Source organism: Ochotona curzoniae, unplaced genomic scaffold, assembly GCF_017591425.1.
Source record: "Ochotona curzoniae isolate NIBS_2020 unplaced genomic scaffold, NIBS_Ocur_1.0 scaffold_2587, whole genome shotgun sequence".
Classification (NCBI taxonomy): Eukaryota; Metazoa; Chordata; class Mammalia; order Lagomorpha; family Ochotonidae; genus Ochotona; species Ochotona curzoniae.
The window spans coordinates 334,646-359,444 of NW_024467096.1; the positions used below are offsets into that span (position 1 = coordinate 334,646).

At 39.6% G+C, this 24,799-nt stretch overlaps 1 protein-coding gene across 3 annotated transcripts in view; it reads right to left on the bottom strand.

Annotated features, from left to right (window-relative positions):
• GSK3B (glycogen synthase kinase 3 beta) overlaps positions 1-24,799 on the bottom strand; it is a 156,191-nt gene that overhangs the window by 86,253 nt on the left and 45,139 nt on the right. For all 3 annotated transcript variants that reach the window (XM_041002660.1, XM_041002661.1, XM_041002662.1), the window contains exon 2: positions 13,943-14,136. In XM_041002660.1, coding sequence (XP_040858594.1) covers positions 13,943-14,136 — 194 coding nt within the window. The remainder of the gene's footprint in view (positions 1-13,942; positions 14,137-24,799) is intronic.

The following is a 24,799-nucleotide window of genomic DNA, read 5'->3' on the forward strand; positions in this document are numbered from 1 at the left end:
AGCACAGGGTCTGAGTGTGTGCTGGGCAAGGCTACAGCATCTTCTGGTTCACATAACAGCCCAGGTCTAAATTTCCTGCCCTGTGATTGGTCCATTGCCCTGATTGGTGTGCCTTGGTGATCTTTAAGCTGATTGGACAGGACTGATATATAAGCTGGGGCTTGGCGGGGGAGGGGCTTCAGCGTAATGGAAGTTTGGAAATAAAAGCACCTTGGAGACTCTCTCAAGTGTCGGGTGATTTCTTCTGCAGCATTGGAGGACCCCGATAGCGGGCCAGGCCGGTCTACGCTGCAGCATTTGCTGGCATTTTTGAGAGCTGGTTCTGGGAGTAGGCCTGGAAGGGGTCCTCAGAGATCTCCCAACTAGGTTGTAACGGCTGCTGGTACAGTAAGTAAGGGTCAGGTCTTCAGGAAACTGAATCTAGACAAGGGCCTGGCTGGGATTACTGGAGTTCACCTTGACCAGGACACAGCACCTGCCAGTACACAAAAGGCTTGGTCTAGGCACAGGCTGGGCTGGACTGCAGGGCACACCACATTGACATCTGATCTGACCTCCGGGCACATGATATAGGACTGGGCACATTGATGACTGGGTAAGGGCAGACAACTTACTGAGATGCACATGAAAGACAAGACAGCCAGCCTCTTGGATTCAACAGAGGAACTTGAGTGCCTCACCAAAAACTGGAAAGAACAGCCTGAATAATGCTACAGGCCAGATTCTCCACCAAACATCCAAGGTTATAGAAATTTGGAAACAAAAGACAACCAGCAAGTATGGGAAGCAGTATCTCAAACCTGGTGCTATGAAGCCAACACAGTCTCAGAACAACTGAGACTACTTAAGTAATACCCTCAATTCATTCTATTTCCCGCTTACAGGGTCCCTGAGATGAAACCAGAACATTTTAGTCCCTTGGCACTAATGTGATCTGGCAGCAAGGAATGGTACATTTCCCTCTATCCCCCTGCTCCCATCCATCCCGTGGTCACAGGAGGGAGGTTGGGTAAATTCATATTCTACACATTTAGAAAGAAAGTTGAAATTTTCTCACTTTAAAATCTTGCATCCTCCTGGATTCCATATGGCCACAGGTTCCTATCCAGCTGCTCCATTTCCCATTCAACTCCCCATTTATGGCCTGGAAAAGCAGTCAAAGATGGCCCAAAGTTTTGGGGACCTATACCTACAAGGGAAACTGGAGAGAAGCTCCTGGCTGCTGGCTTTGGATCAGCTCAGCTCTAGCATAAGGCCACATGGGGAGCAAACCAGAATATAGAAAATCTTTCTCTCTGTGTATCTCCTTCTCTCTGTATATCTGCCTCCCCCTCAAAAAAGGTAAATCTTTTAAAAATTTTCTTAGATTCCAAATATAACCTTAACAGAGCAATTTTTGTATGCATTATTAAAAGCCAGTATTGGTCAAATGAAGTTTCATATTTTGTTTAAAATTACATAATTGATTTGAATATATAACTAGCATGATTTTAGTTATCTTTGTTAACTTGTTTTATGAGCTAACTAATGACACATTGTATCAGAAACACTGGTACCATAGAAATACAATACACCTACTCTGTGCCAGGCTCTGTCTGATGTTAAAAATATGACAAGAGCAACACCAGAAAATTCCCTATGCTCTTAAATCCAAATGTCTACAGAAGAAAAGGAACTGTAAATACATAGCAGAATGACATGAAGCTGAGAACCATATGAGGAAAAGAGCTGAGGGAAAAGTAATAAAGGATTCCAAATGTAAACACCTTCAGGTGCACTTGGCATATTCAACATAGTGTCACATGCATTACCTGGTTTCATCATTATTAGGAAGAGGAGAGAGCAAGAAAATAATGCAAAAAAAATAGGCAGGTGCAGTAACACAAATCATCATCAATCCTAGAAAAAATGGAATTTTATTTTAAATTCATAAGAAAACCATTAAATTTTACTTTAAATGTAAGGAGAAGCCAAAGCATTTTGAGATAAAAATTGAGATAAGGAACTCTGAAGGAGAAAGTAATCAATAATTCTGTTCTCTATCTGAAAAATTTTAAATCCTTATCAAACACCCAAGTAAGGTTCAAAGACTGGAAATATACATTTGGGACATCTATAAAAGGGGATTTATGTCAAGTAAGCCTAACAAGTAATTAATCACCTAAGAAATTCATACAGAAAAAAAAATAATGGAGTGAAAAGTAGATAAGTAGAATAATTAATGCAGAGAAAAATGAGAAAACTTAAAAAAAAATCTTCCTATCTCTTCTCTATATATCTTACTTTCTAATACAAAAACAAAAACAAAAACAAAAAAACCTTAAAACACAGAGCTGAGTTCTGTTTGCGACAATGATCCTCCACATTATATTAAAGTAATTACCCTTAGGAAGTTAAAATTAAAATCCAGAATTGCTACATTTTCAAAAATGTCTGATTTTTAAAAACTGAGGAGTATCAACAAGAAAAGTTGATCTCTACTCATTTTTAATGCAGTCAACAGAAATTCGTTCTTGATGGATACAGAGGATAGGCTTGGCAAAAAAAAAATACAACAGTTACTACGATTATAATCAAACAATTAAAGAAAATTTTATTTTTAAGAGGAAGGTCTTATGGTTCCACAAAACAAAATGTAAATCACTTCATGATCTCATTCAGTACCATCAATTTAATCCTATCCTCCACTCCAGACCAATGGAAACTATACATTATAGCGAGATAACTACTTCTCATTCATCCAGAATGCACTATCGGATTCCCCATTCTAAGCCACTGATCACACTCACCATTACTGGAATGTCAGGATGTACCTCCATAATTACATACATGCTATCTTTCCTTTAAGTTTCTAAAATGCATTCCTCCCTCTGCTACTGTAATTCACATTAATCCTTTCCTGCAGCACTTAGAAACTTTTGAATTTACTGTATAATCTGCTGAATTTTATTTTTTAGAATTTTAGTGAAACTATGAGTACTTTTCAATAGTGTATATCACTATAAAGTCACATGCCCACATGCCTTATCCAAACTACTTACTACAAATGCCTAAACAAAAAAATATAGAAAAACACTGAATTTTACACATTATCATCCACAGACTTCTCAAGGCAGGCTACCAACTTCTTATGGGAAACAAAGCAAGCAATTTCTTTCTTCCGTTTTACAATCACACTGACTTCTTTCCCTACTCTCCGTCCACCCCTACTACCCATAATAAGCTCTGACTACAAAATAACAGTAGAGTTCACTGGGTTAGGTATTTGATTTGGACACAAGAAGCAGTTAAGTTCACGTTAGAACACATTCACTTTGAAATGACTGAAGGGCACAGTTGGTTTCAGAGAAAGAGAAGCCATAGCAATTCATTTAATCTGCTTACAGAATAAGAATTACTTTCCTGAACACTAGAAAAATTTATAAGGGCCACCAAAAATAAACTGGTCCAAAGCAAATAACACAGTAAGGTCATATAAGCAGCAAGAAATTCAAGGAAATATTTTGGAGAATACGACCATTTAAGTAGCTAAAAGTACAAATGAATGGGAAAAAGCAAAAATTAAAATGGAAGAACATGGGTGCATGTGACTTCATAATGATACACACTCACTTTTGAAAAACACTATTTTATATGTATATAGTGTTACTAAAATTCTAAAAGTAAAACTCAAAAGCGTATGCAATAAATTCAGAAGTATTTCTAAGTGCTGCAGGAAAACATTATGACTTGCAGTAGCTGAGGGATGTGTTAAGTAGGAACTTAAAGGAAGGGTGGGATGTATGTAATCAAGGAGGAGCGTCAAGACATTCCAGTGATAGTAAGTAGAACAGCAAGGTCTTGAACTGCTGGCTGGCACAGGTGGTAGCTAACCCAATGTTGCACAACACCATCTTATGCAAAATAACTTGAAATCAGGAAGCACTGATGCCTCCAACTTTGTTTTACACGCTTAGAATTACTTTAGCTGTTTACAGTCTTTGGCTTCATATGAATTTCAAATTTTTTTTTTCTATTTCTGTAAAAGCTATCTTTGGGATTTTGAAAGAACTTACACTGAATCTGTAAATCACTTTGGATCATGCAGATTTTTAGTTAACGTATTTGACAGACAGATTTACAAGATAAAAGGAGAGAAAGAAAGATATCTTCCATCCAGAGGTTCACTCTCCAAATGGCCGCAAAAGTCAGAGCTGAACCTATTTGATGCCAAGAGCCAGAAACTTGCTGTGGGTCCCCAACACAGGTGCAGGAGCCCAAGTACATGAGCCATCCTCCACTGCTTTTCCAAACCCTAAGCAGGGAGAGCTGGATGGGAAGTGGAACAGCCAGGACATACTGCAAAACTGAAATTAGAACAAACTTTCTGTTTTCTTCAAGGACATATGGGCCTGCCAGTTATTTTTATTTAAATTTTAAAAATTTGTTTAATTAACTAATTTATTTATTTAAACATTTTTTAAAAAGCAGTTTTTTGGAACATAGTTATATTCTTTGCTTTACATATGGTCAGGGAATGCTTTTTCCATTGCACAGTTCAGTAGTTGCAATTTCCTGGTTTTTCAAACAGGAAAAGAACTACAAGCACCTTTTAGGATTAAATGATTCTCTCAATGTTCTACTATGAAAGGCCTCCTTCACTTAATTAGATATTGAGATGAAATTTTACTCCACATCATTAGAGTTTTAAAATTTAAAAAGCAGAGAAATTAAGAGGTACAATGATCAATAAGAAAGAGATCTCTCATTTGTTACTGAAATGCCTCCAACATCTAGGACCAGGTCAGGATGAACCTATAAGTCAGAAACACAATCTAGGGCCCAGTGTGGTGGCAATCTAGTGGCTAACATCCTTGCTTTGAAAGCACTGAGATCCCATATGGGCGCCAGTTCTAACCCCGGCAGCCCCACTTCCCATCCAGCTCCCCTGCTTGTGGCCTTGGAAAGCAGTCAAAGACCGTCCAAAGCCTTGGGTCCCTGAACCCGCGTGGGAGACCTGGAGGAAGTTCCTGGCTCCTGGCTTTGGATCAGCGCAGCACCAGACATTGTGGTCAGTTGGGGAGTGAATTAATGGATGGAAAATCTTCCTGTCTGCCTCTCCTCCTCTTCTATATATCTGATTTTGCAATAAAAATAAAATAAATCTTGAAAAAAAAAAGAAAAAGAAAAAACAATCTAGGCAGGGAACTAATTACATAACCCTTCACTGGCAGCCTCCCAAGATGCACATGAGCAAAAAGACAGAATTGGAGGTGGAGCCAGAACTTGAACCTAGGCACTTCTGTATGCAATGGGAGCATTTCAAGCACTTTCTCAACTACTGGGACAAATACCTGTTCCGCAAGATTTCCTGCTAAAAGTACTTCCAAACTGTAAAAGTAAGGTAGTTTATTTCAGTTAAGCAATTTACCATGGTGTGATGGGCACAAAAACAAACAGGCATTGCAACTGTAGGTAAACACTAGTAAATGAAGTTTGTTATACCAGAAAATTTTTGAAACATAGTGTCATATGTATAGTTTATATGACTTCTTTGTATTGCTAACTATCACACCACTTGTCTCTCTTTTAACTCAAATTTGTGCTACTTACAGCACTACAAGGAAGCTACAAAGGAATTTACTTAATTGGACAGGAAGACCTTATTTCAGCCTTTACCAGAAAGAATTTATATATTTAATATAAACACACGGTGGCTATGTGATTTTAACAGAAGTTAAAACTACAGATTTTTCTCAATATTAAGAAAAATTCTCACTATTTTGATAATCAAGAAAAACAATCAGCATCCCAAATTTTGTGTATAGCTTACAATAAATTAAGATTTAAGGAGGGGGGTTTAAAGAAGCTGCTGGTGGGCCTCAGGACGGGCGTCTCATGCCTGGATCCCACATGCCAGCTACCATGTGCATGTGCTGAGCTGTCGCCGGGCAGGTGGCCAGTGTGCCATTTGGCGCTAGGGTCCACCTGCTGGCTGCCAGGCCAGGGAGCTCAGGGGTTTTGGTTCTTTGAATCGCTGCTTAGGTAGATCCAGTTTGAACCCACCATGCTTCTGGGATGTGAGTCAATCCTAAAGATTCCCAATGAAGGTAACTCTTCCTTTGAAGAACTTGTAATCATTGAACAAGGCTGAGCACCAGTCCATGCAAAAGCTATGGCTCGGGGCTTGTCTAGCAGAATCATATCCTGTTACCTGACATGATGATGGATCAGAAGCAGGGTCACATTAGGCAGGGCCATGACATTAACTAGCACTCAAGAACCATATCCGGGGGTAGATTCTGTAGGGGATGTGTGGGCCAGCCCTGTGGAAATTCTAGCCACACTGGTTAGCTCAACAGTTTGGGTGGTAATGGACTAAGCTAGTGTGACCAAGGAGCATGCCAGCAATCACAGGTAAAGGAACCCACAACAGTCTGGACTGGTCAAGGCAGCAGCACCCGAATGTGCATCCTGAATAGGGTGTGGGGTGGGCCGGGCTACAACATTCACCAGCTCATACAAGGCCAAATGGAAGGCCAGACTGCACCGGGTACTGGCCTAAAACCCAATGGTGTGTATGAGAACTGGGTCTGGGAGAGGATCAAGTGGAGGAACTTGGAAAATTCCTCTGGCGAGTCATGGCTCCCGCTGGTGAACATGTGGTCCAGTCCTGAGGGTCGGACAAACTAGGCAAAGTAGCTCCAACGGCTGACCAATGTGTGAATTGGTAATGGAACAGGGTGTGCCAGGCAGGAATGAGCAAACCTTAGCCCACAAGCAAAACTAGAAACCAGCAAGAACCAGATTGGGTTGAAGGCCAGTCAAGAAAAGCCACTATTCCTGGTAAGACAGGAGGTGGGTTGAGTAGGCCTGGCTCATGGAATCCCCGGTATGCATAAAATCTGGCATTGGGAGGGTTTCTGATGGAGGAGCCTGGGCAACTCCTCTGGAAGGACACAGACCTGGCAGGTAAGCGCAAGAAGCATTATAGGAAACAGCCCAGAACAGGTCATGGAAAGATTCCCACTGGCATACATTTGGCATGGGTCAGGGGCAGACCAGGCTGAATCAGTTCACATCATCCACTGGCAAATCCAAACACCAGAACAGAGTGTGGGTCGAGCCAAGTCAGGTCACAACAAAAACCAGTCCACAAAACGGAATGCCAAGGTGAAGTGGCCTGTACCAGATGTGACCGCAGCACCCAACCAGTACACGCGTGAGAACCAGGAAGTGAGGGGGCAGAGCCGGCAGAGGCAATAAGGGGAGGGACCCCTCGCCAGACAGCTACTCCCACGGGAGAGCGTGAGCTGGGATGGAGGCAGACCAGACTAAGCAGGGCTACAACACCTCTGCGCCTCATGTGGACTTCATCTGGGAAAAGCCAGGCTGGGCTGATCATTCCTACTGGTGCAAACAAAAATTAGAGTGGGTGAGGGATGTTTGGGCTTAACCATAGCATCAGCTGGCAGAAGCTGGCACTGGGGGCTAATTCTGTCAAGTCAAACCACATTACTAAAGGAAAACATTAGGAACACTCTTCCAGACGTAGGCATAGGCAAAGCTTTCTTGGAAAAGACCTCAGAACTGATGCAAAAATAAATAATTGGGAATATATCAAGCTAAGAAACTTTTTCACTGCAAGGAAAATGGTCAGAAAGACACAAGAAATAGAATGGAAGAAAATATTCACAAACTCTTCAAAAAAGGACTGATACCCAGGATTTACAGAGAATTCCAAAAACAACAGAGGAGTAATATCTAGGATTCACAGAATATTCCAGAGATACTACTCAGCCATCCCACTCCAGGGAATATATCCAAATGAAATGAAATCTGCATATGAGAAAGTTACCTGTAACCCCATATTTATAGCAATACAATTCACAATAACTGAGATATGGAATCAACCCAGATGCCAATACATGACTAGATAAAAAAAAATGTGCATTTACATTATAAAATACTACTCAGCCATAAAAAATTATTTTACTGTTTGCACCAAAATGGACCCAGGTGAAAACCCTTATGCTTATTAAGCTAGTCCCGAAAAGATAAATATATGCTCTCCCTCACCTGTAACAACTAATACACAAAGCTCAAAAAAAGGTAACCTGTAGAAGTGAGATCAACATACCAGAAATTAACTGCTGTTTATATCCCATGTCTATACTCCTGAGCAATAGCACGATTTTTCTTTCCTTTATCGTCTACTAGCTATGTTATATTATCTGTAAATACCAGAATTTTAAGCTTGTTACTGTGACGTGAATGAAATCTGCTACTGTAATAATTTTGGAAGTAAAATTGGATGGGGGAGAAAAGAGGAGGGTAAAACAAAAATGATCAAAATACTTTCTTACCAGTTTACGTGGTCCAACTACATTTTGGGTCAAAGAAAAAAACAGTATAAAGAAATACTAAACTGTTAGTAGATTAAATTTTGTGCTAGAGATGAGAATTAATCATTCTGAAACTACTTTGTAAATCTAAGGTTGAGGAAGTAAATAAACATAATGAAGATAATGGAAACCAGGTTTTGCATTTTTAAAAGAAGTTACAAATATGAAGAGAGAACATTATTATGAACTCTGTGATGGTGTTCTAAAGTTGGAAGTAAGAATAACTTTTAACAGAATGAAGCAAATATAGAAAAAGCCATTAGGGAATGAACCAGTGGGCAGATGATCTCTCTAACTGTGACTTTCAAACAAATCTTTTTAACAAGGCTAAAAATTGTAATTTAATAAAATAATGATCCAATGATTCCATCACACATAATCAACTAAAAAAGAAGACAAAAAAGGGAACTGTCTTCCTTCTTATAATCCTTAAGAACAGAACATCAAGTAATAAAGAAGGAATAAAATTTGAAAATCACCATTTAGAAGCCAATTATTACAACTGACTCAAGAAAGACTAATGCAAACTAAAAACTAATTGGCAACTTTTGATGAAAAACAGGTGTTATTTACAGTGTAAAGTATCTCATGATAGAATATTTATCAATTGCAAAAGGAAAAATCATTAACTCTATAGTAAAGAAACCTGATAGACACTACCTTAAGTGATGGAAGTCAACATCATCAGTTAGAGACATCATGGGCCTCCTGATAGATGCATTAAGAAGAACAAAACATTATTTCTATGATATTCTTGCCAAAAATATTCTGAATCTCAGTATAAACAAACAGACAAGCCCTAATAATCGGCCTATACTGAACCAAATTGTGAATTTCACAGTAACTGAAATGTTCCTAATATAGAAGATTACAAAAACACAACTAAACAATGGTCCATGATATCGTTTTGTTGATATGGATATTATTGGGAGCAACTGATTTAACTCAATTAAGTCTGTGTAGTAGACAATAGTGGATATTACATAAATGTTAATTTTCTGATTTTTAAAACAGTCCTGTAATAACATACGCAAAGGTCCTTGAATTTGAAATACTCTAAATAACTTAGGAATACTGAGACATCAAACTTAAAATTGGCATTAAAGCATTTCATGGAATAAAATGTGTACAGAAATAAATAAAGTTTGGTTAAGTGTTAGTATTTTGGAAATATAAATAAATGGATCCGTGTAATTATTTGTACTTATTGGCCATTTTAAATCTAAAATTATCTCAAGAAGTAGCAATAATCAAATTGGTGTATAAGGAAACTAATTTTAAAATCACAAAATATATGACAATATCATTACTTTTCATCATTGCAAGACAAATCTGTATCTATTAAATTAAGGGCACCTAAAATAATTCATTTATCTAGCCATAAATGTTGATTAGCATACCCAACAACACTTAACTTACTTTCCTAACTCTCACTGTTACCTTTCTGGCCAGGGTACTTGTTATACTTTGTAATGTATCACTTCTCAGTGAGGAAAATCAGTTATTCCTGTGTTCTATCCTATGACACCCAACATGAGCAATTTTCCATCACTTAAATACTCATTTTCAGATTATATAGTAACAAAAGTGACTTTAGAATGTTTAGAATCTTCTTTAAAAAGGAATAATGACAAAGAACATAATGAATTAAAACACAGAACTAAAAAAAAAAAAAAAAAATAAGTAGTCCCTTCCAAAGTTTATTAAAGTCATATAGCAAGCTTGACATGGAAAATAACATACAAAATAAGATATAAAAACACATAATACACACACAAAGATAAAACATTAGGGGCAAGTAGGAGTTAATAAAAAGCAAAAACTGGGCCCAGCATAATGACTCAGTTGCTAAACACTCGTCTTGCACCCCCGAGACTCCATATAGGCGCCTGTTTGTATCCTGGCTGTTCCACTTCCTTTCTAGCTCCCTGCTTGTGGCCTGGGAAAGCAGTGGAGGATGGCTCAAGTCCTTAGGATCCTTCACTCACATAGGAGACCTGGAAAAAACTCCTGGCTCCTAGCTCTGGACCGATACAGCTGGCCATTGTGGCCATTTGGAGAGTGAACCAATGGATGGAAGATTTCTCTGTCTTACTCTTCATCTCTCTCTATAACTCTGCCTTTTAAATAAATAAATAAACATGTTAAACATAACAAAATTTTAAAAAGCAAAAAGCATACACATATACACATTTGAGAGAATTAGGGGAAAGTATTTGGAATGACAGGTAAGGTTGTATCCCATATTACGGTGCAGGGTTCAAGTTTCAGCTCTGCTTTCCATTCCAGCTTCCTGCTAATACCCACCATAGAGGCATGTAATAGCACCCTTTTTCACATTCGATATCTTTCCAATAATTATATTCAACATGTGGCTTGTTGCACAACTTACATATAGTATTTGGTAGGTAGGAGAAAAAAAAGCCAGTTGCTTTCAATAACATAATGACTCAAATTAAGAAACACCCACTAAGATAAAATATAATCATTAACAGATGATATTAAAACCCCTATCTCTTCTGAATATCCATATGGATAGTGAAGGAGCAGCTATGTATTGGAAAGAGATTGTGTATGTATTGTGAAGTTGATTCTGTTAAGGATCTAATACAGTTACATAGACAGATGCTTAAATGCATATGTGTGAAAGAGCAAAAGGTAGAAACCTTGATACGGTGATAATATGATACAAACAGAACAAAGAAAGCCAGATGGTTTGGATCCAAATCCTTGACCATTCTTCTACCTGCTAACGATGTGATCTTGGACAAGATAATTTCTAAACTCTTCTTACTGAGCTTTCTTTTAAATAAGGATTTGTCGTGTGATTATAATTATTAACTAATGGTTTAGGAAAATGAATATATGAGTATCCAGGAAAGAAACAAAAATGGAAAATTTCTCATGAGAAAACAAAGGAATGTCCTAGTGTCTAGACACTAAACAATAAGAGCTAAAGGAATTTAAAATAAAAGATCCACAGAGCCGGCTGAAATTATCTGTGAAATTTCAGGGAAAGAATTTGACCTGTCTTCACATATACACAAGAATTAAGGGAACTGGATAGGAAGATGAATAAAAGCTGAGAGGTCATAAAGACCAACATATTTCAAGAACAGGAAATAGAAGGTTCAGAATGCTGAGTATCGGCAGAAACAGCTAGAATACAGAAACTGCTGAGTGAATAACCAAACTAGCTAGATAATGATTTTCCTAGACTATGAAGAACTGTAGAAGGAGAAATAACATGACCAAGCAGAACTGTTGTTCACATAAGAAGAGTCTGAAGGAAGAAAATCAATATAGAGGCCAGACTGATAGCAGTGATGCGAAAAGAAAGAAGGAACACATCTACCAGAGGTAGGGAGTAGAGAGTAACGTGTCACCCAAAAATTTGATAATGATTTGATCTGGAAACAAGAAAATGGACTAAGCCAAATGACATATTAATAAAACTATTATAAGGAAAAAATAAATTGAAAGGTCTCAAAACCAAAAGAAAGGAGTTCCTTTGAAGTTTAAAGTTATTGAGTCTCGGTTAGAAAAGAGGTCAAGGGCCAGCATTATGGCACAATGTGTTAAGCAGCCAACTTTTTAAACAACTTCTAATTTGGGGGCCAGTTCTGGATGCTTCATTTCTGATCCAGATTTCTGCTAATGCACCTAGGAAAACAGCGGATGACGACTAAATGCTTGGGCCCCTGAACCACGTTAGAGACCCAGATGAAGTTCCTGGCTCCTGGCCCAGCCCTGGCCATTCAAACCATCTGGAGAATGAACCAACAAACAGCTCTCTCTCTCTCTCTCTTTCTCTCTCTCTTTCTCTCCCCCCTCCCTCCCCCCTCCCTCTATTTAAATCTGTCTTTCAAATCAATAAAATAGAAGTTAAAAAGATTTTTTTGAGATAACAGTGCAACATTCAAATTTTAAGATCCAGTTAGAAAAGGACAAGCATTTTAGCATAGTGGATAAGAGGCCATTTGGATACCTGCAGCCCATGCTAAAGTAACTAAATCTGAGTCCCATTCTTCACTTAAAAAAAAAAAAAGACTTTATTTTTATTAGAAATGCAGAGTTATATACAGAGATGGGGAGAGATAGAGAAAGAGGTCCTCCATTTTCTGGTTCATTCTCCAAATGGTCATAATGACTAGAGCTGAGCCAATCCAGAGCCAGGAGCTTCTTCTGTGTACTACACTTGGGAACAGGGGCCAAGGACTTGAGCCATCCTCCACTGCTTTTCCAAACCATAAGCACAGAGCTGGATGGGAAGTGGAGCAGCCGGGACATGAACTGGTGCCCATATGGGATGTTATTGCCCCAGACAGAGGCTTAGCCTACTACATGACAATGCTGACCCACCAATTTCACTTCTGATCTAGCTTTCTGATAACGTGCACCATGAGGGACAACAGATGATCGCTCAAGAAGGTGGATTCATATCATCCGCTGCCAGGAGACCCAGAATAAGCTTCCAACTTCTGGCTGGAAGTATCCAGGAGGCATTTAATAACACAAGATTAGTACTTATGAGAGGTGAGAACTTAAAACTTCAGACATAAAAAGCAAATGAATCCCTATTTAGAATGTTTTAGGCATTCCATTCGATCTTAGACAAAAGGCAGAGAAGCTATGTTGTTCTAGGCATGTCAAAATAGGCAGACAAAAGACTTGGCACTATTTTCACAGTGCCTTTTGTTTTTATACACTTCAATGTGTAACTCAGTTTGAAGCACATACTACACTCGCAGAAAACATTGCAGAGATGGGAGAAATACAGCTAAGAGCAAGGTTACACAAGTTGTTAGACAGTTTTAATTTACAAAAACTACATTTGTTGATTCCACTATTAACACAATACAGAGATAACATTTAAGTGTCTACAGAAAAGATTTCCCACAGAGTAATAAATGAAAATAAATGACAAGAATTGAACTTTGTGAACTGCTAGTTGCTAAGGCAGAAGGAAAAGAAACAAGGAACAACAGCAAAGAAAAAGTGGAAATGGCAATGCTATATCTTGTATTTCTGGGAAATAAGAAACAAAACACAGTCAACAGTATCAAATGCTTAAATATCACAATTAGTACTTCTCTGATATCCTATACCCAGGAACACATGATGGGGGAAGTCAAATTTTAAAAGTATAAATTAAAGAATTTTAACTTGCTTTTCATGAGATTTTAAATGTATATATCACTCATAGCAGTGGTTACAAAGTATGACTGCAACCTTCAGTAAATTTTCTCTCTATAAAACACATGACTAGTAACAATGAAAAATCACTACAATAAAAATAATGATTTACATATGAAATTAATTTTTAAAGTCTAAGAAAACAGAGCTAAAGGATAAATTTAAGTGTAAGATATTCTAAAATTCATGCATGAATGATCTTCAAAAAGTTCATGAACATGCATATTACCAAAAAAAACTATGCATGGAATTCAAGCATCAAAATAAACTTACCCGTTCATTCCTTTTTTCTATGAGCTTTTTAACGTACCCTCGTATATTTTAAGATAGTCATGAACAATTGAAAGCTCAAATTGTCTTACCTTAAATCTCTTGTCCTGTAATACTTTCTTGATGGCAACCAGTTCTCCTGAGTCACAAAGTTTTGCTTGGTATACTACACCAAATGACCCATTCCCAATCACTTTAGTGTCTGTATAACTGACTTCTTGCGGCCTGTCGGGTCCCTGCCCAGGAGTTGCAACCACTGTAGTTACCTTGCTGCCATCCTTGTCTCCTAAAACAAGGAAAGGAATAAAAACAAAATTAGAACTGTGTAAAGTTAAACTGAGGAAAATGCACAAGAATACAAAGACCATCATATTTTTCACTATATATTTTTAAAATCACCTTACTTAGTGATATAAAATTACATTACAAGTAATTTTTAAGCCACGATTTATTCAATCACTATAGATGAAGCATTATATGTAGTTTCATGTGTATGTGTGTGTATATATATATGTGTGTGTGTGTGTGTATATACTTTCATTTCATGAAAACAAGGACCCCATGAGGTAATGCTCCCAAACTGAAGGTAATAGAAAGTACATTAAATTTTTCCTACAGTTAAACAACAAACAGTAGATCCATCAGTTTGATCTTATCTGTCCATCTCTAAATGTCCTAGATCGTTTTCCCAAAGTCTTATTTGATTTGAAAACAAAATATTTGTCATTGAAAACATAAATATGCCAACTGTTTTCAGACCATATTTTTAAGAAAGTAGTAACTCACAGACATCAGAAGAAGAAAGGAATGTTAAATTAGGGTTAAAAGATACAAAACTTGAAACAAGAGCCCGGCTCAGTGGCCTAGCAGCTGAAGTCCTCGCCTTGAACGCGCCAGGATCCCATATGGGCACCGGTTCTAATCCCATCCAGCTCCCTGCTTGTGGCCTGGGAAAGCAGTTGAGGACAGCCCAAAGCCTTGGGACCCTGTACCAGCGTGGGAGACCTGGAAGAGGTTCCTGGATCCTGGCACCAGATCAGCGCAGTAACGGCCATTGTGCTCACTTGGGGAGTGAATCATCGGATGGAAGACCTTCCTCTCTGTCTCTCCTCCTCTTTGTACATCTGACTTTGTAATGAAAAATAAATAAATCTCTAAAAGCAAAAACAAAAAATAAATCCATTTTGAATTAAGGCACATTCACAAGAAACTTAATGGCTCATAGCCCTCACTACTAATAGTACTCAACAGGTTTAAGAAATACCTTGTACTTGACTAGCCTTGGTCCACAATCAGCTCGTTCTCTGAATTCTTAAATTATTCTAGATAGCATTATGTTACTCCATCCCTGAATTTTAAAAGCATTATTTCATTCTTCCAGTGATTTTAGAATACATATAGAATCCGGATAGCAAAATCATCTATCTTCTCCAAAATACATAAATTTTTACTATATCTTAATGGAGGTATTTATTTTAATTACTATTTCATCCTTCCTCATGCACATGCTTTCATCAAATCATGCACCCCTGGATTTATTTTTTTATTTTTTGAATTATCTTATGCTACAATTCCATAGGTTGTGAGATTTCCCTTACCCCACCCCTTCCCCAAATCCTATCCCATCACCCACTGATTTCCCCCATATTTTTACAATGCATAGTCTTTCATAAACAGCCACAAGTCCATTACTCTGCTATCTAAGTGTATCCTGACACTGTAAGTACAGACAATGGCAGAGAGTCCAGCGTACTATCGCCAAGACATATTTAACAGTTGCATTAGCAGCGTATCTTTGATTTGGAAGTAGAAATGCATGCTGCATTGTAGCTTCCCATCTGCATATGATAGTCTCAATTACACTTACTATACATCACCTTAAATGAAAAGCTATAAAACAAGTAACAGGAAGAAAAGTAGAAAATTTATAACATGAAGTTAAAAAACACAATACTGAGTGACTAACATGTAGCTGAAGAAACGAAAAAGAAAATAAGAAACCTTCCTGAAGAATGATGCTATTTATGACCTATGAGTCAGTGAAGAATTTAGTAAGAGAAAAAACCTATTTTGAAGAAACGAAAAATAAAAATATCAAAACCTAAGAGATGTAGCAAAAAACATATTGATCTTTTATTATTTTGAATGAAGGTTGCCTTGTATCAGGAGAAAATATGCTATTTGTCCTTTGGGGATTGACTTATTTCACTGAAATGGTCTGGAGTTGGGACCATTTGGTTGCAAATGGTAGCAATTGTGCCTCAGTTTCTCTCTCTTCCTTAACAAATCTAAAACCAATCTTTAGTAATATTTTTTTAAAAAGGCCTTAGGCTCACTGACTGAAATGTATGTATATTATCTGCTATCACTTCCATTGTATTAAAATTTTTTTTTAAATTCTAACTTAATTCAAACAATAAAATACTCAGTATTTTTCACTACTAAACTTTAAAGCGCCAAATAAGCTAGCTGCTTCTAGGGTCACCACCAGGGCCTGGCTCCCTGGAGCCTGGAGGTGTGGGCTTTCAGGGAGACTGGGAGATGGGGATGGTACCAGAGTGGGCACGCAGGGACTGGGGATTTCCCTACCTGCTTGATCCTGGGCAGGGTAAGGGGTCGGGGGTGGGGAGAAGCAGTTAGCATGCTGGAGTGGTCTGCTGGTGGACCAGACTGGGGAATCCATGTGCTCCCAGGCACAGGAACTATGGATTAATCAGAGAAAAGGCAAGGGTATGTGAGTGAAGGAGGACCCCTCAAGGAATTTCAGCTAATGACTTCTTAAGGACTCCCATCAACAAGACCACTGCTCCTGCAAGTAAGCAAGCAAGACAGGGCAATTTGGAAGAGGGAAGTCACAGGATTTTTATGGGTCAGAGTGATGAATCAGGCACACTGAAGTTAGGGCTGGGGCATACCTGGTAGGATTAGATCACAGTACCCACCAGTGATAGTCAGAGAACAGGGGATGGTCATGTTACGCTAGGCCATGACAATAAACAGTATGTGCGAGAATCGGGTCCTGGGTCAGATTCTGTGGGGCAAAGGTGGGCTTACTTCTGTGGAACAACAATTTCTGCTGTTTGGCCTAAGAGCTGAGAGTAGTGATGGGCTAAGCTAGGCAAGACTGTGGAACTCCCTGACACTCATGGGTACTGGAGTTGGGAATTGGCCAAGCTGGTCCAGGCAGCAGCAACTACCAGGCACACCCAAAAATAGGGTATTGGGCAGGATGGGCCACAACATCCACCAGCTCATACAAAGCCTGGGATGGAGGAGGCAGACCATGCCAGGTAAGGGCCTAGCACCCATTGGCACATGTGAGATTTGGGGTCTGGGAGTGGGCTGGTGGGGGAATTTGGGAAGCTCCCTTGGTGGGCCATAGCTCCCACTGGTGAGCATGCCTGATCCAGGCCTGGATGTTTCTGAGGCCAGGCAAGGTAGTTCCACCTGTCAGCAAGGGTGTGGGTTGGTTCTAGACTCACTAGCTCACCAGCATGTGCAGGATCCAGGCTAGGCTATCACACCTGCCATTTGCATGAAAGCCAGGGATGAGGGCAAACTGGGCAGGGATAGGCTGTAGCATTCACCCGCAAGAGTTGGGACTGGGAGCGAGTCAAGACAGATCAGGCTGCATTTGATGAAAAAGGCTAACAATAGGGGTGCATTACGCCATGTTGGGTCAGAGCAACCAGCGGCACATGCAAGATCTGTGACTGGAAACAGGCCTGGTTGGGGAGCTAAGGAGAGGACCCCAGTTGGGTAGTGATTCCCATTCCTGAGTACAAAAGCCAAAATGGAGGTGGCAATTTTGCTAGGCATGACTACAGTGTTCCTGGGCATGGATATAGACTGGGTCCGGGGTGTGCTAGATTAGACTAGGTTCCCACTGCTTGTGAGAGCCAGGGTGGGTCTATGATGGACTGGGCTAGGTCTTAGTACCCAACAGCAAGGATCAGAATGGGTGTGGGCCTTTAGGGTAAGGCCCCAGTTCCTGCCAAGACAGGAGGTAGACTAAGTCAATCCGGGCCAAACACCCACTGGTGTGTGTGAGATCTGCCACTGGAAGGAGACCTGACAGAGGAGCTTGGGGAACTCCTCTGTGAGGACGTAGTCCCTACAGGTTAGCCCAAGAACCAAACAGGAAGCAGCCCAGACCAGATGAGGTTACAATACCCACTGGAATACGTGTGGGTCAGGACTGGAGGCAGACCAGGATGGGCCAGTTCATAACACTCAGTGACAGATGTGAGAACCAGTACGGGTGCACGACAAGCCAGGTCAGGCCACAATACCAGCCAGTTCACATTAGGGCTAGGACTAGAGGTTGACTGGAGTGGGCTAGGCTGTAGCACCCATCAGCATGAGCTGGAACTGCAGGCAGACAAGGCCATGTAAGAAGGCTGTAGCACCCACCTGCACCCACTGCACAAGTGAGACGGGCGTAGGGAGAGATGGGCCCAGCAGTGAGGCTGTTGGGGTCTTCCCTACTGTGCCACTGCTCCTACTGGCAAATGTGAGAACTGAGAAGACCAGGCCGTGCAGGGATACAACACCCCTTGGCCTGCATATGAACTGGGTTGGGGGAGAGACAGGCTGGGCTAACTGACTGTACCCACTGGTACATTCATGAGCCAGAGTAAGAACAGCTTGACTGGCTTTGCTGAAGTATCAGCTGGCAAGTGCTGGAACAACTTCAAATGTGGTTTCTTTGGGGATCTTCCTAACCAAAATGCTGGACTCAGAACTCCAACCATGGGGAGAATCACAGGATCTGTGGTCTGACCATAAAGCTCATGTGTAAGAACTGGGCCTCCTCAGTGGCTTAGAGCAGTAGACAACATACCCAGATGCACATGGAGGTTATGGCAGTCTACTGGAACCTGCAGAGGGCATTTGGTAGGGCAGAGGAAGGAGGGAAGAACGAATTGGTCAACTACCCCAGCCAAGTGTTGACAGCAAATATATGAGCGAATGGAGGTTCTAAAGTGGACTATGTTTGCCAACTGACCTTGGAATGATTTCTTCATCCTTGGATGGGTGAGATCAACAGCATTTCAGAAGTAAGAAAACCACTGAGCAGAACCCTCAGAGCATGCTCCACATTGGGGACCCTGGGATAACTTCAGGTGGTCGTTTCCAACTCCGAGCTACTGAGGTGGTTGGGAGGCTGGGTGTGGCGTCTCTTCTACCTCCCCCCTTCTCCCAGAGTCAGGAGGAAAAAGAAAATTTGGAAAGAATGGTCTCACCCTCTTTACCCTAATCATCAACCCTTTACATCATAATCAACTATGTAAACATCACCCAAATAATTTTTTTTACAAAATAAATTACTCAAGAAGCAATGTTGTTGAGATTTACCTCCTTCTTATAATCTTCATGACAGATACAGAGCAATGAGGGATCCCTACAGGGGCAGGGAATATTCTGCCTACAGTCCATATGAGACCTGTGAAATCCCTTGGTCTGACCTTGCCAACGCAATCACAGGAATTTAAAATCAATAAACCTATAGCAAGCTAATTTTTCAGTGGATAATTTTGCATGACCCACAAATGATGTTTTAAATATAGAGGTGACTTGTGGCAGAAAATTTTCCACATCCCTGCACTGGTAATTTACAGGCTGTCATAATGACCAACTATCTTGAACATGTATACCCTAAATTTCAAGGCAAAAAACCCAGACATGATTAGATTAACACTAAGGTGATGATGCTGCTTGAAATAAAAGTGTTGATTTGTTTTTAAACAGTGTTACACATGCTTTAAATGAATATAAAACTTAGTAAAAGCAACACATATATATAGCAATTACTTGTTTCAAGCCTCACCTCCTAGTAAAATAAATCTGACACCTTTACTAAAAATCTAGTTTAATCTAAATACATATTCGAAGTGCAACTACCCCAAAGAAGATAACAAGGACAGACACTGTCTGACTCTTAACTCTACATTCGAAGTTAAAACTATACCAGCAATAGAGTTTCACGAACTATGAATTAATTCCAATGAACAAATTGTCTACAAAATCTCAAACATCAAATTCACAAACACACCATCATTATCTCAATTAAAACAAATGAACAGATTTATGACTGCTATAATCCACAATTTGAATTAAAACGTTTGGCCCTGGGAAAAATAATGAAACAAATAAATAAAAGCAAAAACTGAGTTGTAACAACAAATTATGTCTTTTCGCACCATGATGGTATTTTGGTGGAGGAAATTACTCACAAGTTTTTATAGCATAAGCAATGTAAACATTTGGGAAGATTCTCCCTAGCTCCTTCCTGAGATTTGCTTCTTCAAAAAGCTCTTTAATCCAAGGACTAAAGAACTCTTCATTACCCCTACTAAACTGGGAACACCTATCCAACAATTAGGATTCACAAATGGGAAATGAAATTATTCTAAAATATTCAAAGTAGAATAGAAACTTAAAACATTGTTAATGGACTCCATAACTGAAAGATTTTTGAGGTTTCTTGAACTTTAAACTGAGGTTTGATATGAACAAGGGCCATTTCTTTCATTCTGTTGCACATGAGTTTTTGAGAACACTTATTATCTCAGCAAGATTTAAAAGGATTTACTTTCTTGAAGGAAAGAAGTTGTCTAGAATTCTTATAAACCAAACATGGTATCTACTAAAATGATATCTACCTAAATGATGTTTAGGTATGTCTGTTGTAGTGCTCTCGTGCTTTCTACACAACTCGAACACCCTGGCATTTTTATTCGGAAGCCATCAAGCTCTTCGGAGTGCTACAGCTTCAACTGCTGAGCAGCAGGACAATTAATACTGGAGATGAACTGGTGTGAACTTAGTATTGCCACAGGGAAGTTAGTATACCCAGGCAAAATCTGTAGGTTTTTCAGCACAATTACAAGCAAAATTACAATGAGGTAAAAATTGTAAAAAACTGCATTGATTGCTTCCTCTACCTTCCTATCTAAAACAAAGGTAGATACATCATTATATCTACTACACAAAGAATAAGAAATATTAGTTTATCATAAAGCTTTAAGCAGAACTTGCTATATGCCTCATGCAGTCCCTATTGTACTTTACTACCTTTCCACCAACACTGAAAGTCAAACTTAATTTTTCCCATGCCCTTCATGTTCCTCCCCCACAAAAAAGACACTATTTCTGGTAATAATATTCTAAAAATGACATCCAGAGGGGCCCGGCACAGTAGCCTAATGGCTAAAGTCAACGCTTTGCATGCACCAAGATCCTGTATGGGCAGTGGTTCACGTCCTGACGGATCTGCTTCCCATCCAGCTCCCTGCTTGTAGCCTGGGAAAGCAGCAGAGCATGGCCCAAAGCCTTGGGACCCTGCACCTATGTGAGAGACTCAGAGGAGGCTCCTGGCTCCTGGGTTCGGATCGGATCAGCTCTGGCCGTTGTGGCCACTTGGGGAGTCAATCAGTGGACAGAGGATATTCTTCTCTGTTTCTCCTCCTTTCTGTATGTTCGACTTTCCAATGAAAAATAAATAAACGTTTTTCTTTTTAATCACTTTTGTAGCAATAAGAATAAATGAATGATCTTTAGACTTCAGTTAATCATGTCTTACTAGCAAAAGATCTATTTCAAAAGATACTTTGTTGGTGTTGGGTTTTGGAAACTTGGCACAAAGCAAAAATCACATGAAAAATAAAGCAGAAAAATAACTGATTATGTGGCATTCAAATAATTTAAAATTTGCCACCAGACATTGGGTTATTTCTGGAGCATAATAAGACAACAGCGCTGCTTTCAAAGAGGCCAAAATCCTCCTACAAAACCAGAAATGGAAGCCCTGTGCTGACGGGTAGTGGGTGGAGCTGCCACCTGTAGCACCAGCATCCAATATAAACTCTAAGTTTGGTTCAAGGCCTGGCTGATCCATTTCCAATACAGTTCATTGCTGGTATGCCAGAGAAAGCAGTAGAGAATGGGCGAAGTGCTTGGATGCCTGCATCCATGTAAGAGATCTCAGATCTCAAAGAGGCTGCAAGTCTCCTGGCTTTAGGCTGGACTAATCTCAGGTTTATTGTGGCCTTCGGGAGGGGAGTGAACCAGCAGACGAAAAATCTCTTTTCCTCTCTCTGTGTAACTCTTTGAAATAAGTAAATCTTTGAAAAAATAAAACAACAGAAATCCTAACAAATGTCTCAAAGACAATGATAAACACTTCATCCAATACTCTCAGTTATTTTAATAAAATTTGATTTTCAGATTATGGCATTGCCCCTGGTACAACAGCAGAGCAGTAGGAAATATCTCAACTCCAGGACTTCTCTTTGGTCATAGCACTCCTAGAATCCTCTACTACAAGTGGAATCCACTATAATTTTCTCATTATAATTAGAAAATTAGTGTTCATTTTTTGAACTTCGACATGAGGCAAAACAGGCAGCATTTGTCTTCCATACCTAGCTTATGTCACCTATTTATCATCCTCCAGTTCAATCCATTTTGCCGAAGACAGTCATTTCATTATTTCTAATGGCTGAATATTTTAGTGTATATATACCATATTTTACTTATTAGCTTATCTAATATTCGGTACTCTGGCTGATTCCATATCCTGAATACTGTCAACAGTGTTGTAATAAACATGATAGAGTAGGACTTCTCACCATACATAAAAATCAACTTATGACAGATCAAATACTTGAAACTATGAATGTGTTAAGAGGAAAAACAGGAAAACACTTATTAGTATCCTGAACACATCAGACCTCAAAAACCAGGGGCCCTGCTCAATGGCTCAATTGCTAAATTCTTGCCTTGCAAGTGCCAGGATCCCATATGGGGACCAGTTTGTGTCCAGCACCCTGGTTGTGGCCTGAGAAACAGTAGAGGAAGGTACCAAAAACAATGGAACTCTGCACCCAGCAGTGGAAGATCTTATGTTCTGTTTCTCCTTCTCTTTATAAATCTGTCCTTCCAATAAAATAAATAAACCTTAAAAAAAAAACACTCGCAAACTGAACAGTCAATCCAGCTCAGAAATAGCAAATGACCTGACTAGATCTAGAAAGAAGAAAAAGCTCAGTATCAATAGCTCTCAAGGAAATATAAATCAAAACCACAATGACCTCACCCAGCCAGAAAAGTCTTTAAAAAAAATTAAAACATAAAAAGAAAAAGCACAAAGAAAACAACAAATGCAGGAAAAGGTATAGAGTAAGGGGAACTCTTAATACACCATAGGTGGGAATGTAAATTAGTATGGTCCCTATGGGCTATATCCAAATTTCTTTAAAAACTAGAAATGCAGGCCCGGCGAGGTGGCGCAAGTGGTTAAGGTCCTCGCCTCGCACGCCCGAGATCCCATATGGGCGCCGGTTCTATCCTGGCAGCTCTGCTTCCCTTCCAGCTCCCTGCCTGTGGCCCGGGAAAGCAGTCCAGGTCGGCCCAAGGCTTTGGGACCCTGCACCCGCATGGGAGACCCGGAAGAGGCTCCTGGTTTCAGATCGGCATGGTATCAGCCGTTGCGCTCACTTGGGGAGTGAATCATCGGACGGAAGATCTTCCTCTCTGTATATCCGCCTTTCCAATAAAAACATAATAAAAATAAATCTTAAAAAAAAAACTAGAAATAGACATCAGCCTGAAATCATTTTGTCAAAGGACAATCACTTTCTAGTGAAGGCTGTTAAATACAGAATGCATATCTTATGAGCTGGTGTTATGGTTTAGTGGGTAAAGCCATCTCTTATAACACCAGCATCACATATGTATGCTCATTCATTTCCTGGTTGTTCCATTTCCAATTCATCTCCTTGCTAATGTGCCTGGGAAAATGTGGGGGGAAAAAAAAGCCCAAATCCTTGATTCCCTGTACGCATGTGTCAGAATTGGAAGAAGCACCTTGATGCTGTGTTTGGTCTAGTCCAGCCCTGACCTCTGTGCCATTTTGGGGAGTGACCTAATGGATGAGATCGCTAACATTGCTTCCAAATAAATATAATAAATCTTCAACAAAAATAAAGAATACATATTTTACAAAAGCTTTGTTTAGGCATATCCAAAAATGCTATACACAGCTTGCTTCTCAATATCTCAAACACAGGGTAGAGCTGTACCTATAAGCAACGCTTTATGGTCATATTTTCTGAAGCCATTCTCTAGATCAACCCACTACAAGATGAACAAATACAGCCACCTGAGATGCACCATTTCTAAAGTGCTGAACACCCAGAAATCAACGGGCCAATTTAAGGATGCTTAAATATTTAGGAGGTGTCTGGCACTGACATTCTAATTTTAAATCTAAAAATTGAAAATACTTTGCTCACTTAACAAAGCTACCTAATTTCATATTTTCCTTAAGGAAGCCAGTTCTTAAAATTTAGATCTAAGAAAAAGCAAGAGCTGAACTATTTCTTAAATTTAAAGGGTTTTATATGATATTAATAAGCCACACTGTTGAAAAAACGATAATATACTGTATAATTTATCATAATCTTGTAACATACTCAGGAACAATTATTTTTAAACTGGGAGAACCTAAGATGTTGAAGGATTTAATAATCTGTGCAACCTGGCCCGGGTCCTGGGGCCTGCCAGTTCATGAGTCCTGGGGGTGGAGGATCCTGGGGGGCTTGGGTTGTCCTTGGACCTGCCTGCAAGTGAAAAAGGCAGAGCAGTGGGCACAGACCCTGATGCACACGGAGAATACGGCAACTCATTTGGTACTCTAACAGAGAAAGGAGAACAGAGTGTAAATTGGATAACCACCCCAACAAACAAGGACAGCAAAAGTCTGGGTGAATGAAGACTTGAGGTCGACTATGTCTTTCAAACATTGGGAGGGTTGCCACATTCATGGATTGGTGAAATAGACAGCATTTCAGAACTATCCAAACCACTTGGTCAGAACATTCCAAACATCGGGACTTGATATCAATTAGGTGGTGGTTCCCTATCCTTGACTACGAAGACATTTG